This window comes from Phalaenopsis equestris, unplaced genomic scaffold (genome assembly GCF_001263595.1).
Source record: "Phalaenopsis equestris unplaced genomic scaffold, ASM126359v1 Scaffold000885, whole genome shotgun sequence".
NCBI lineage: Eukaryota > Viridiplantae > Streptophyta > Magnoliopsida > Asparagales > Orchidaceae > Phalaenopsis > Phalaenopsis equestris.
The window spans coordinates 306,131-321,369 of NW_018165325.1; the positions used below are offsets into that span (position 1 = coordinate 306,131).

A 15,239-nucleotide genomic window follows, 5' to 3' on the forward strand; every position below is an offset into this window, starting at 1 on the left:
TATATATATATTGCCCAAAGGCTAATATATTAAATAGAAAGAAAGATACAAATAGATTGTATGGGAGGACTTAAACATGACACCCTGCCCACACGATAACTATAAATAGTTTCAAAAAGAGAAAATACAGAAAAATACATATAAGACCTAAAGAAAAAAACTAAAAAGTGTCAAAATACGTAATACCAGGTAGCTAGAGAGCGACCCAATTTTGACTTGCATCTGCCTCGAGGTCTAGGGAAGGAGCCAGCTAATAAATTGGTAAGATGAGTGTCATTGCCAGTAGTAACCAATGTATCATTCAATAAATTCGCAAGCTCGAGTCCGCCTCCATTCTTCTTCTTCCTCTTGGGATAAGTCTGTCATTCCTCATCTGAAGATTAGCTCACATGACCAGTGGAATGGTCTAAAACGTGTCGGACATGTGTAGGTTGTTGAACATTAGAAGCAACTACTTGTTGTACCAGTTGATCTTTTTTTGGATCAAAGGAGCACTCTCATGTGTCTTGGCATCTAAGTAAGCCTTTCAATAAAAGTGGGTGGTATAAGCATGTTCAGATCTGTATCTGTAGTATGGTATTATTCAACAGGAACTGCGGTGTTGGAAATAGGATCGGGCTGCATCTTCTCAGCAGGGATGATATGTGGCCGATCTTTAGCGATATCCAATCTTAGATGAAAATGCAAACGATATCAAATAGTAGAACTGTGGTCAAACATACTATAATGAGATCAACAAGGAGGGTGTGATTTTATTTCAACATTTTGCCAATGCCCGTTGTGAGTGATTTCAATCCATACCTCATTCGGAGCTGGTTGAGTGATCTCTCTCAACTAACACACAAACCACAAAGGGTCTGGTCACAACAAACGTAAGACTATCAATCTTGAGAGACTTACCGTAAGCAGTTGCTAAGAAATAGAGAATTTTCAAGTTGAACAGATATATAGCTAGCAAACAATGACAAATGATGGAGAAAAGAGGTGTCTAAACTTGAAATTGACCATGGTTATGTCTATGTTTAAAAAAAAAAACGAAGTGATGACAATAGTGTAAAATCCTTGTATCAAATTTGAGGTGTCGATCCAATTTGCTTATAATTGTAACTGACATAGGGCTTCCAGCGCCTAGGCATAGAAAAATGCTGCACCTCCCGACTTGGGCTGATTTAGTTTAGGCAGAGAAGGGACCGACAGACCCAAGCATGGATTTGCCGTCTATAGATAGTGGGATCCACTCCTTTGTTGCCCTAGGTCTATAGATGTTGTTTATGTCGTATCTAGGTCTGTTTTCTATGTGTTTTCTATCACTACAGCCGTTGGTATACAAGTTTTTCCTTTTAGGGAAGTATTTGATGACAGGTGGTGCTCCGTTTGTATCTTGTCCAATGTGGTGATTATCCTCAACCTATTCACATGCTCTTCAAACTTCTCTCTGCTGCCGCCATTGTTGTACTTGTTGAAGCCACCCGGAAAAAAGCCAACTCGCTAATTTCCTGCAGCCGCCTACCACCCAACCCTCTCCTATCTTGCTTCCATCCCTCACTACCGCCTTCCAGCACCCAACCGACCCCTCTCCTATCACCTATGCACTGTCTCAGCCTCCCAGAATCCCTTCCTCTGCATCCTAGCTGCTGTTCAAGCCTTCTTGAACCTGCTCGTTGTCACCTAATCACTGTCCCAGCCACCTGCAACCTCCCCGCCGCAGTCCACAACCACCAACCTTCTCCTTGCCGCCGCCAACACTCCCTTTCCCTGTGGCCTCCACGACCAACTCCCAACCTCCTTCATTGGTCACCACCCTTAGGGCGTGCTTTAGTTGAGTTTTTTTTTTGTCTGTTATTACTTTCTCTTTCTTGTGTGATGGTTGTAATCAGCTATTGGCCTTTTCATTAATAATACTTGCTTACAATCGTTGTTTGGGTTACAACGGTATTAGTAACGCTTTGCAATAGTGAGTTATTTTCTTTTTCAGTCCCTAGGTTATTATTTCGTGATTCGGTGCCAAGGTTGCTGCTTCTAAATCAATCTAGGTTTGCACTCAGAATTTAAAACTATTAGATATTCCTTTGCTTTACCAGCCTATGTGCTTGCTCTTGCAAAAAAAAAAATATAGAAATGATCTATAGATCATCTGCAAGCTATATCATGAATATTAATCCGTCTGATCTCAAAATTTCTCATCTCCTCCATATTTCAAAATACATCAATGACAGTGATCTACAACAACTATATGATTCTGATGAGAGCACCACTCTAAGTGTTGAAACTCCAGTAAATAGTTTCAAATCCTGACTAATAAATGGGGCCAAAATTATATATATATAATATATATATATATATATAAACCTATTGTCACCTTTTCTCACTAGGCTTCAAGCAAGACGATTTAAATAAGTGGTTTTCCAATTTTGACGGATCATTGGAGATCATGTTATCATTATTTAAGCTTATACCTTTTTTTCTGTGACATATTCTTGATAATTTAAGCCAATTGCCCTCTTATCAATTTCTAGTTATATAATTGTGCTATAAAAAAACATCAATTTCTTGAGAACCAGAACTAATAGGTGCAGTTTTTGCTGTAAGATGTTTACCTTGTCTCATATCAGGTCCAGAATGTTATGACTGAGCTTTCAAGCTTGGTTGTTGCCGAAGCACTGATGCCTAATCCTTATGATAATGTAGATAAGTCTAATGATGCTTGTTGAGAGAACCAAAATAAGCATATCGTCTAGTTTGATCATTCTGCAAATCCCTCCCAATATGGGAATCTTCACCATCAACACTTCTACAACTGCATATTTAGAATTTTTCACTCCGAAAAATTGGTATCCCATATGAGCATATATATGAGTAGAGGCAGAAAAATAGTCAGCACCATAAGCGCATACACATACACTTATGATGATTCCAACATCGAATGTTCAAACCCATCGAAACTTAGAGTCTTCTTGATGAAATGGACTTTCACCTCCTCAAAAACTTTATTTTCTAGATCCCTCAAAAACTTTATTTTCTAGATTCATCTAATTTTCTTGGTGGAATGGGTCATTAACTTCTTCCTTCAACACCTCAAATTCTGGTTCAACTAGACGAACCTCCAAATTTTTCCGCATCTCTTGCATAAGAACTAATGTAATTTGAGTACCATATCCCAGGAAAGAGTACGTATTTACATGCCTGATATGAATAGTTTTACAATCATATTCCCAAGGACGCCCTAGAAGGAGGTGGCAAGCATCCATTGGGATGAGGTCGCATAGCAATCTCTTGAAATCTCTTCCCGATGGAGAATTGCATCAAACATTAATTTGTAACTTTGATTTCATTTCCTCTTTTAAGCCAAATAAGTTACTAAGGATATGGGTGAACTTGGGTAACAAGCCCGAGTTTTTCGACCATGGTAGAGGGCACCACATTGTTGCAACTTCTGCTATCAATGAAAACAAGATTATACACCTTGTCCTAGACGGTGCACCGGTCCTTAAACATGATTTGTCACAACCAATCCATGTTGGAGGATTGCTCGACATTAAGGCGCAACATTATAAGTAATTCTCTTTCATCCACATGTACTATTTGTTCCCTGACCAAATTAATATCTTCCACTTCTAATGAATCTCCTGTTTCAGGTTCACCCTCTTCCACCAACAAACAAACACGACAATTTGGACAGTTTTAACTCTACAATAAAAACCAACTCTTTTCTTGACCTCAGCATCGAAATCCTCCACTTGCCATTTTATTATTAATGCACATTCATGAGGAGAGCTTACGTGCATCTCCCTTCATGATTATTCGTGAGATCGCTTGTGTATCCTTTCTCATGGGACCTATGCGCGAAATCACCATGCATCCCTCATTCTCATTTGAGCTTCATACAACTCAACTCACCATGTGCCAATGCTGCTGCCACATAATGATGGCTATTATGCACGGTTTTGATGGTTGTTTGCTAGTTATCTAGAGTTGAGACCCCATGGCCTTTCTCACTTACTAGTTATGGCTCTCCTCTCTGTAAGGATTTCAGATTTTCTAGCTAAAAATATTTGCCACTTGTATCCACTCCACTATCAAGTAGCACAAGCAACTTTTTCTCTCCTCAATCCCACTTCCTTCTCAGCCATCTCCCTCGGTGGCAATTCCTAGGGTTTCCATAGTTCATCAAATTTACCAAACAACATTGCCACCTATTTTACTGGCCTCATCATCTTGAAGTTCCCACCTTCCTGGGGAAGGAATTGTGGTACCACCGGAGTGGAGTGCAATGTCGCTAGGGAAAGTAATTGTGGGACCAGTTGCATGTGAGGAGTTCGGACCTTGCGAAGAAAGGCATCATGGGACCACTAATAAAGCGTGTCATGTCATTAATAATTGTGGGGAAGACCAAACCAGAAAGTACCTTTCAGTCGAGCTCACGAACTATTGAAGAGTCTCAAGTTTAGTGTTTCAACCATAGAGGACAAGTTGGTGTATATTGAACACAGAACTAAAACAATTCAGATCTTTCTGTTTAAATATAAGGTTGAAAATTTATTTGGATGAAATCACAAAGCAACCTTTTTGTGGTAGCATGGATATTCATGTTAGTGAACCAGATAGTACTTAGCTCGGGTTTAATAGACTTCCTTAAGAGGTACCTTCATTTTTCTAAATCAGGTTTCAAACAAATCTCTTTTTGTTGAAAAAGACAGGATTATTCTGATTAGTTCTTCGCCATGCAAAAAAGTAAAAGAAATAAAAGTGAAAGCTATTTAAATCTCTTTCCCATATCGTGGAACGAAGTTCTAGCCGAAGCCTTTCGCCATGATTGGTCCACTAACTGGTATAAAATCCAGTGCCTGTCTTGGTTAGTGGTTGCCCTTTCACTGGTCAAACTGAAGGTGCCATGAAACTTCCATTAAACAACAGAGCCAGAAGCCAAACTTGCCCAGCGATCAAATTAATGATAAGAATGATGCAAGAAAAAAACACAAATTATCACATTATTTCAAATAAAAAAATATAGAAATGCATTTAATCTCCAAGTAAAAAATCATAAAAAATTTATGGATTACCAATATGAGAAAAAGAGTTCTTTATAGAGCTAAAAAAGCGTGCCAATTAAATTGATGGCAGCATAACCTACTTTGTTTCCTTCATATTTTTATTCTCATAAATTTTTTATAAAAATGCACGGAAGGTAAACCATTCAAATCTTATTTCTGCAATAACTACCTTGAGTTGTTATGAATTTGCGCAGCTTTATTTCTTGATATGAAGTTGGTCATCTTTGCGTGTAACCTTTCACTAGCCTGGCATATAGTCAATTATCAGTTCAGATCACATCTTCAATTATCACCATAGCAAGAAAATCCCTTAAAATTATCAGCTCACATCGGCTATATGTATGTGCTGAAGTTCAAGCCAAATAGGATCATGATCCTCCAAAAGGACCTCCTTAATTTCAGAGGTTGACCCTGTTTTACTTGGCACCTACATGATAAACTTCAGTGAGAACTACATCCATAGACAGAAGAAAGGTAGAAAGAACAGGGCATTTACATTCATACCACCCAATTCCTATGTATTTACATATCAAACACCTAAACTTTATTTATACATTTATGCTACCCAAAACTTTTACATCACATCAAAAATACCATCATTTTAACTTTTAAAAAGTGAAATACAGATTTTCATGCATAGGTAAGGTGGAATGGATGTAAAAATTGAAGTTTTAAGAATTGAGTGGTATAAATCTTCAAGAAAAAAAACACAAAAAATTAATTAATAAAGTACCTTCTGAACATATTTATTTCCCTCCATATTTAATAAATCATGGCACATAGCATCATATGTCCATTCATGAATGATAGGTGCAATCTACACATCATATATATAAAAAACTAATTGATTTTAGTTGAGGAAGCAAAATAAAATCATAAGTTAATTGGGAGAATAAAAAAGAGCATTTATCCAACCTACCTGATCGATTGAACGGTCAATGATTAGTAACTCACAGGTCTCAGTTTGTGGAAAGTTAGGAATTGTAGCTTTATACCTGGCAAGACTGTGCCAGACAGCAGCAGCAAGCTTTGTTGGAATTAAATCACGAAAGGTCGTCAAAGTAGAAGCATCTAATGATGACTTGGCAGCACGGTAGCGTATATAGGGAAATTCCTATAGAGTGCCAGATTCACGAACAATAAAAAACTTATAAATTTTCAAATTCATACAGATTGTAGATATAGTGTAAATTACTTCTAGTTGGACATAATTGAGCATAAAAAATCATAAATTATTAAGAAAAAAATACTCAACAGACTAAAGTAATTAAAGCAAAGGCTTAATTATTTGAGTTGAGGCATTACTAATTAACAAACGTAAGTACCTATTGTTTAAATTTGCAATTTTTTATATAAATTTTATGGAATAATGATGTTAAAATATTTAAATATTAAAGTAAAATTGACGTGAGAGTCAGGTAAATTAATTAACTCTTTTTATAAACAATTTGTGACATTTCATCAGTCCAACTTTTATAATTTTTTAAATCATTTAGAAGGTTGAAAAGAAAATCCAACACACAAGTCAGGATTAGCTCGCACAGTAAAGCACAATGGACAAGGTCAACTCACATGGACCACATGTACATGGGCATCCATGGGTCTACATGATCAATGTAGCTCTTACAAGATGATATTTGCAGGTCTACCCTGAAAAATGTCAAAATTCATGTGTCTCTAACAACAAAGCAGATTTTTGCCAATGTTCATGCTTTCGCCCAAAATTTAGAACTTTAAAGCTCATGCAAACCCACATCCCTCCCACAATCCCACCAACCAAAAATAAAATATATATGAGAAGAAAGATCATTTTATTTCAAGAAGAACTCTTGTGCAATGAAGATGAGAGAAAGGATGGAGAATGAAATAAAACAGAAAGAGCTAAAAAAGAACATTGTAAAAAAGAAACCAAATAAATCAAAAGTAATCAGAAAGAAAAAAAGTGCCCTTCACTTTTCAAGGGATCTCTTCCTCTTCTCTTCAACTCTTTACACTCTCTCTACTCCTAAGACTCGCCACTAAAATCTTCCAAAGCATGTCGCCTTGAAGCACAATCTTATTTCTAAAAGATATCTCCTTCCCAGCCCTACCTCCTAACCATATATTTAAGTGTAAATCAAAATCTTGATAGCCAAACTAGACAAAAGATATATTTGAATAAGAATACGGGACACAGACAATAAAGAGTGCCCGGCAATAGCGGCATTTACTTGTATTGATTTGCTAGAAATTGATCCAAGCAATAAAGAGTAGATTGATTGATGAAGTGGACATAAAAATGAGGGAAGGTAACCCAACTTGAGGAATAGGAAGCTCATCCAGGAATTCAAATTATGGAAACTACTTCAACATATGCAAGAGACCATTTCCATGATATGATCGAATAGAAGAAGGTTTTGAAAATCTGTTTCAAAGGATAGTTTGATAAGTAATTGTGGAGATAAATAAATTCAACCAAAAAAGAAAAAAAACCTATCAAACGTAAATCAAATATCAAAATACAAATAATCTCCAAGCACAGGTACCCAAAGATAAATTTACCAACCAAAAATAGAAAGATAGTACTACCAAGTGAGATGGATTCACCATAACAAGTAATGGGAGTCTTAACTCTAGCAAAATTCAAGCCAAGCTAAAAGAATAGATGAATATTAGTGCACTAACCACGCACATCAACAAAAGAAGGTGTTAGTTAAGCTTGGTAGGAGGAGCATCTATCATGATTAAGATTAAATATACGACTTGATAAATCATCAAGATGGGACCAAAAGAAAAATAACTCATGGAAGAACCAAGATCAACCACAACATAATAAAGGGCAACTAAAGCCAGGATCAAAAAGTGGGCACCAACATGTGATTATGGAGAGGAGTCGGGAAAAATAAAACATGGGACGGATTCCAATATTAAAATTGCACAATTAGATATTGAGGCGTTTTTCATTCGTGAGTCGAGTCACAAGCTTCAAGGCATTTTGAGGGGAGTCTCAAATTTAAAAAAGAACTTTAATTAATAAAAATTATATAAACTATAAAATATGAAGCAAAAAGTAATATATTAATATTCTAATTTATTAGCACATTAAAATTAACGTTAATATCCTAATATCAAATTATGAAATAAGATTGCTTATATAAACATTAAACTATCAAAGTAAGCTAAGATATTAAAATAAAATATTGAAACATAAGAAAATAACAATAAAAATAAATTCAATATTAATCTTTCTTTCTCACTCATACTACCCCCAGTAGAATAAGAATATAACAAATCATCATCATCCGAATTTTTTTATTTGATGTCTCAATTACTCTCACCACTCAATTGATTATAAGAATCATCATACTACCCCTCAGCCACCGTCACGTGCCTAACTATTCGAGGACCGCCCTCACTACCGGCAAACTGCCCAGAGGGGGATTCAAACCCGTGACCTGAGGGGACTTACGACTTTCAAAAATGTTGCTCTACCAACAAACCACGACTAACGGCGCGCGTGCGCACACACACACACAGCTATATATATATATATATATAAAGTATATATTAAAAAGAAAGTAAGATACAGATAGATTGTGTGGGAGAGCCCAAAGATAATCACCATATGGAAATGATTCCAAAAAGAGAAAATACAAAAAAATAAATAAGAGACCTAAAGAAAAGTAAAACAAAAAAGTGTCAAAATCCAGAGTATCAAGTAACTAAAGAGCAACCCAATTTTGCTTTGCCTCTGCCTCTAGTTCTAGGGAAGGAGTCAGCTAATAAATTGGTGAGAAGAATGTCATTGTCAGTAATGAGCAATGTATCATCCAATAAATTTTCGAGTCGGCCTCTATTCTTCTTTTTCCTCCTGGAATAGACTTGTCATTCCTCATCCGAAGATTGACTCGTTTGGTCAGTGGATTGGTCTAAAGTGTGTCGGACATGTGTAGGTTGTTGAACATTATAAGCAACTACTTGTTGCACCAGCTGATCATTTATCGGATCGAGGGAGCGGGAGCACACTCGTGTGTCCTGACATGTAAGTGAGACTTTTTCAATAACAGTAAGTGATATAAGCACATTTGAATCAGTACATGAAGTATGACGTTCTTCATCAGGAACTGCGGTGTTGGCAATGGGGGGATCCACAGGCAAATTAGACACCAAATCATGTCTTGTGGGAACTTCCTCCACAGATTGAGCAGATGTGTCCAAAGCAATGGGGTTAGACCCCTCTTTGTTTGCTTGAGCTTTAGGTTTCAAGTTTAGATGGAGTCTGTGACATTTATCAAATGTATGCCCAAAAATCTTACAGTGGGTACAATAAAAAGATTTATGTCCCATGACAATTGGTTGTCAATATCCATTGTGAGTTATGCCCAACCAGACTTCAATAATATCAGGTAAGATAATATCCTTGTCCACAAGTATTATGGCCACAGAAAGCCTGGTTAGGTTAAAGGTGGGCATATCTAGCTTCATAGAATCTCTAATAATGGTTCCAATAGAATAAAGAACCTGATGATTAAAGAAATGCAACTTGAGACCAGGTAAACTAATCCATACCGGAACAGTAGGAGACTCATGATTTGGGTCAAAATTAGGAGACCACTTGAGTAACTTTATTGACTTGTCTACAATGTTGAGATATTTTTTAGAGAAAATCCAAGTATAGTCTTTAGCTAGGGTCAACTGAATCAACACATGTCTCTCATCCAAAAGTCTTACTTTCCACTTGCCTACAAGTTTGAAATCGTCAACACTTTTTCTGATAACTTCCATAAGTGGGTGCCCCCACTGAAATTTCCCATTTCCCAATAAGAGCGAACTAAGAGCGAACTTGAATTTCTCAATTATGGTTGAAATTTCTGAATTAGAGAACAATAGTATTGCCTTCCCACTCTTCCTACTTATCTTCTTAAGAAAAGGGTGTTAACCTCATTTTTGGGTGAGGTCTTTACTTCTCTCCTTAGAGCCTAGGAGTCTAGCCTTAAGTTTTCTTTGTTTAACCTTCTTTGAGGACTAGTAAGAGACCCACACCATTTAGAAAATTCGAGCCACATCGTCACTCCTCCGAATCTTGCATAGGCGATTTTGAATCATCGATATCTTGCTGAGATGGTTAGAATCGACATATGAAACTCGAGTTGAGTTCCTATATTAATAGAAGCAGCACCTATGAAACATCTTGCAACTCGAACACTCACTAACGCTGCATTTTGAGCACGCATCAAACCACGCACGATTTTGCGTCGACGAACTTGTCTGGACGACCCTGGATGACGAAACGAACCGCACCGATGCGTCCGGAACGTCGACTTTTGCTAGGAAGGACACCTATATCGCTATGTTTTCACGCGCGAGCAATTAGCATGAATATCGATGCACGTTTTTTTAAAATTAGTGTGGCGCGGGCCCGGGATTAACCTAGATTCAACTCGGGCTGAACAAGGGCTAGTTGCCTCAGCTTATATGATTTTGAATTTCAAACTTTAAATTTCAAATTTATCATTTAATCCCCCATTAAGTTTTTCCAATTAAGTTGTTGCCGCTCAGGAAAACTCATTAATTCCCCGCCATTGCATCACGTAACGGCTCCCTGGCTATACGATTCGGCCCCGCTCCTATTCATAAAGGAACGCTCGCCTTCTTCCTGGCTCTCTTGATTCGATTCGGCCCTCCCGAGATTCTCCTGGCTTCCCCGCTTCTTCCTCACCCTCTCGGCCTACGCACTGAATCCCTTACTTGCGTCCCTCCCGCGTTCGATCAAACACCACACCTGCCTCCTCTCTTCCTCTGCGCAAGCCCGCTCACCTGCTTCACTCTTCTCTGCACCGAAGCTTTCACCCGCTAGTCTCCTCTCTGCGCCGAGCCCCCTCACCTACTCCTCTCTTCCTCGCCAGGAATTCGGATCCCCGCTCTCGACAAAACTCCCGCTCGCCACAGCTCTACACTGAAGCCCCGCACCGGAGCCCCTAGCATGCCTCGTCGATCTACAACGAAGCCCTAGCCCCTCGTCTCTTTCTCTCGACAACCGAAGTTCCAGCCGGCAGGACATCCTCCACTGCTTGAGACGCTTGCTCGCCTCACTTCTCTCGGCTCACCTCCCTGGATTGCAGCCCTAACTAGCCTCTTTCTTGCTAGCGACCAGCTACCTACCTCTCCCATTCCTTTTCATTCCTTGCTATGTTCCTGCTGTGTCGAAGAAAGGTAAGGTCAGATATATTCTTCCAGCTATTGCATCTTATGGCTATCAAATTGTTTACATAAATTTGAAATGGAATCCTCTCCACAGGCATGCATTCTTATTGTTGGTCTAGATTGTTAGGTTAGACAATTGTATTTATTGCATTATAGTTTTGGTGTTCTACCACACTATGAAGCTGTCGGTACATAAGTTTAGTGGACCTTATTGAGGGGCTATACATACAAATGCGAAGCAAATCGCTGCTTCTGTTGGAGGGGGTGGCCAAATGTAATTGATAGATGTCTTGCTGCTTGAGTTGTTTGGAGAGTTACAAATACTGTTTAGTGGCTTTGGAAGTGCTGGAAAGTAATTGAAAAGTGCTGGAAAGTACTTGAAAATTGCTGGGAGTGCTGGAAAGTATTTGAAAATTGCTAGGAGTGCTAGCTTGAAAATTGCTGGGAGTGCGTACTTGAAAATTGCTGGGAGTGCTGGAAAGTATTTGAAAATTGCTAGGAGTGCTAGAAAGTACTTGAAAATTGGTGTTGTCCAAAGCTCTAAAGCTGCTGTTTGGTGTATAGAAGTGCTGGAAAATACTTGCAAATGGTTGTTTGGGTTCATAGGAGGCCATACAAGTGCTGTTTAGTGTTGCAAATGGCTGTTTGGGTTCATAGGAAGCCAAACAAGTGTTGTTTAGTGTTGCAAATTGCTGTTTGGGTTCGTAGGAGATCGTAGGATCACCGTACAAGCTTGCTAGTTGCTGTCCAGAGTTTAAGAAGTGTTAGGCTGCGTTTGGCGCGGAGTTTTACCTGCGGCGCGACACCACGCCACGATTTGTTTGTGTTTGGGGCGACGATTGAGCTCTAGCGGGACGCGAAATCGATCGAACGCGGAACGCGAACATTACCCCGTGGCTTGGCTTCTTCACCCGGTGTTTTACCCTAATACCCAACCTCGAACATTTCTCGCTCGCTCGTGAAAAGGAGAAATCCAGCGATCGAACATCCCATCTCGTCCTCGTCTTCGACGGATTGCTGCTCCTCTCCGACGCATCTCGCCCTATCCACCCGCTTCCTCCTCTTCTCACGAGCACCTCTTCCTTCTCTTCGGGTTGGTATGAAATCTATTATTTTAGGGTTTTCTCGCGAGTAGCTCTTCTCACGAGTAGCACTTCTCAGAGGTAGAGGTTTGCTTGGCGGTAAGCACACACTAGTAATCAAATTGGCAAATGATGTTGAGATGTATCGTATATCCGTTACCTTCATCCTCTCTTCTCCAATTTCTGTTAATTTCCTTATTAATGTAATACGTTGTATGCAAGCAGAATCACTCATAGAAATTGGTGATCTTTTTCTTCTTTCTTATAATTTATTTCATAGAAATTTTATATTTAGAACACACACAACATAATAGTTTGATAATTTCTATGTATTTGGTATCACTTCAAAAATACAACAATATTAATTGCTTTTCACGCATAGATAAGGAGGCACACATGTAAAAAATGAGGTTTAAGTATTTGAAATTTAAATACATAGGAATTGAGTGGGATGTATGCATGAATAAATTATTATATGAATGTTATTGATATTGTTGACCTCACTTTTGGTTGAGGCATAGTCTCTCCTTTTTAATAGCCTAGAGTCTAGCTGTAGGACTTTCCTGTCGATTATTCTTAAAAAACTAGCAAAGGGGCCCTCCCCGTTAGAAATTTCGAGCTTTTCTTCGCTCAACTTGAAGTTCCGCATAGTAGTTTTGACATCTAGCACTTAGTAGGTGGGGCTACTGTGAGGAAGCTCAAGAAGCATCCCTATAGGACCGTTGGCCCTATGATTGACTGCACGCGTTGATCTAGCGCTGTCGCGCTTTTCGTCATCCGATTTGATTGAGCTCGAGCCGAGTTTTTGACGTAATTCGGGTCACGACACGTTTTTGTCCCGATCGTCGACAAGATTGTCTAAACGACTCCGGATGACAAAGCGGACTGCGCCAACGCGTTCAGAATGTCGATTTTGCCTAGGGGAGACGTTTGTTCCACTACGACGACACGTCTGAGGAAAAATACACATTTAAGTGTTAATTATAATAATAAATAATACTTAGCTCCTTTGTGCCGTTGGAGAGACTCGCTCCCGCACACATCTCTGGCACGCGAGACAAGTCTCGCAGGCGCCCATCCCTCGTATCCTATCTTCTGCGTTCTGCGTTCGATCTTCTCTGCGGCAGATCATATCCTCTGCGAGGATCTCGAGGATCTCATCCTCTCTTCTTCTCTCGATCCCTCGAGCCATATACGATCTCTTAATCATTCCTTCTCTTTTATCTGGTCTATATTAGGGTCTGTTTGGAACATTTCAGTGGGCCGAAAATCTTTTGGAGGGAGGGAAAACTCTGCTATTTTATTTTCTCACTTGTTTCTTTAGCTTTTTTGTGCTTGGGATGGCTTCCTCTTACTGTTGGAGAAAGGATTGAAGTTGAGGGGTGCTTTAAAATTTCTATGTTGTTTTTTGCTGCAAAGAGGTACCTTCTTCCCCCCTCCTGTGCCTTGCTTCTTTTCGGTTTTCCCTCTGCCGAGCCTTTGAGCTTGGTGTTGTGGATGGTGTGGCATGCTAGCGTGATATTGCACCTATATTTTTAAAATATTTGGTACTCAAGGATCTAGAAATGAAAATGTGAGCATGTTCTAGGAGTTAGAATTGATTACTTTCTTAAAATGGTGAAACTATGACATGTTTCTATTTACTGTGGCATGTTTCAATTGAAAGCAATTAGGAGGGTTGAAACATGGCTTTGAGACAATATTAGCTCCTCTTGCAAGCATGTTAGGATATGTATCATGAAACTTTTCATTTATTCTTATCTAGCATGAAATATTAGAAAGTTTATTTGGTCTTTCACGCATGCGCATGTGGACTTTCACGCATGTGGAAGGCTCGATTTTGGCATCTTATAATTCTTTTTGGCTTTAAAAAATGCATGCTATGAGGAAATTTACCTTGATTTGGAAAAGTTCTATAGCTGTTCTTATTTGAAACACGTGGTGGCCCTATATTTTTGATGTTTCGAGGGCATGAGGATGTTTTCTAGCCTTTGTTGTGGCCTGGTTTTGAGCGTTAACTGCGGTTCGGTTTAGTTCTTGTTGGTACTCGGTTTGCACTATTGAAGCATGGGATATTGATTTCATCGAGGCCTTTGGCTTTGGTTTTAGTTGAGGTTTTGTCCTAATGATTTGAGTTCCATTTATTAGCCTCGGAAGCTTGTCCTTTGGCTCTAATTGGGGGCTCGGTTTGCTGGTTTAGCTCCTATCCGAGAGCCTATGTTTGTGCTTTATACTTGTCCCTACCCGAGAGGTGGCTTGGGGGCTTGATTTGGTTTGTTCTAGGCCCTCACCCGAGAACTTGTCTTGGTGTGTTGTGCTGTCCTTATTCGAGAGCTGTCGGATGGTTTCCTACTCTTACCCGTGAGACATATTGAGGGTTGTTTAATTTGATTTGGTCCTTCTTGTTGGGCTTGAATTACTTGGATGATTGTTGGTGGATCAAATTTGTCATCCCAAAATTATGGTTATATTTTGTACTCTCTTATGTTTATCAAAGATCCTCGTGGAATTAATTCGGGTTGCCTTGGCCGCGAGCTTTTCTTGTGCCTTGGGTTGCCTTGGCCGTGAGCCTCTTTTGGCCATGTTTCCTGCCTTAGCCGTGAGCTCCTTGTTCTGTTGGTGGCCTTGGCCGAGAGGGTGGCCTTGGCCGATTGGTGGCCTTGGCCGAGAGCCTTGGTGGCTGCTTCCTCTTCTCTATTGACCCCGACTGTGAGCATTTATGTGGTTTTATTGGAAAATTCTATGTTTATTTGGTATGTGAAACTATTGATTAATTTGGGAGTTGGAATATCGTAATTTTGGCATAAGTTTGGAGGTGCCGATGGTAGTCTTCCCCGGGTCACTTTCCTTTTGTTCAATTCATGGAATTTGGAGGATTTTCAAGTCCTATTTGGGAGAGCATTTGGTTGAATTAAATTGAGCC

At 39.2% G+C, this 15,239-nt stretch overlaps 1 protein-coding gene across 2 annotated transcripts in view; it reads right to left on the bottom strand.

Moving 5' to 3' along the window:
- LOC110032199 (SNARE-interacting protein KEULE-like) overlaps positions 1-15,239 on the bottom strand; it is a 93,958-nt gene that overhangs the window by 26,157 nt on the left and 52,562 nt on the right. For both annotated transcript variants that reach the window (XR_002294828.1, XM_020735749.1), the window contains exons 9-12: positions 5,971-6,165; positions 5,785-5,868; positions 5,380-5,478; positions 5,221-5,297 (exon numbers count right to left, since the gene is read on the bottom strand). Coding sequence is in view for 1 of the 2 variants with exons in the window: in XM_020735749.1 (XP_020591408.1) it covers positions 5,221-5,297; positions 5,380-5,478; positions 5,785-5,868; positions 5,971-6,165 (455 nt within the window). In the remaining variant the exon portion in view is untranslated. The remainder of the gene's footprint in view (positions 1-5,220; positions 5,298-5,379; positions 5,479-5,784; positions 5,869-5,970; positions 6,166-15,239) is intronic.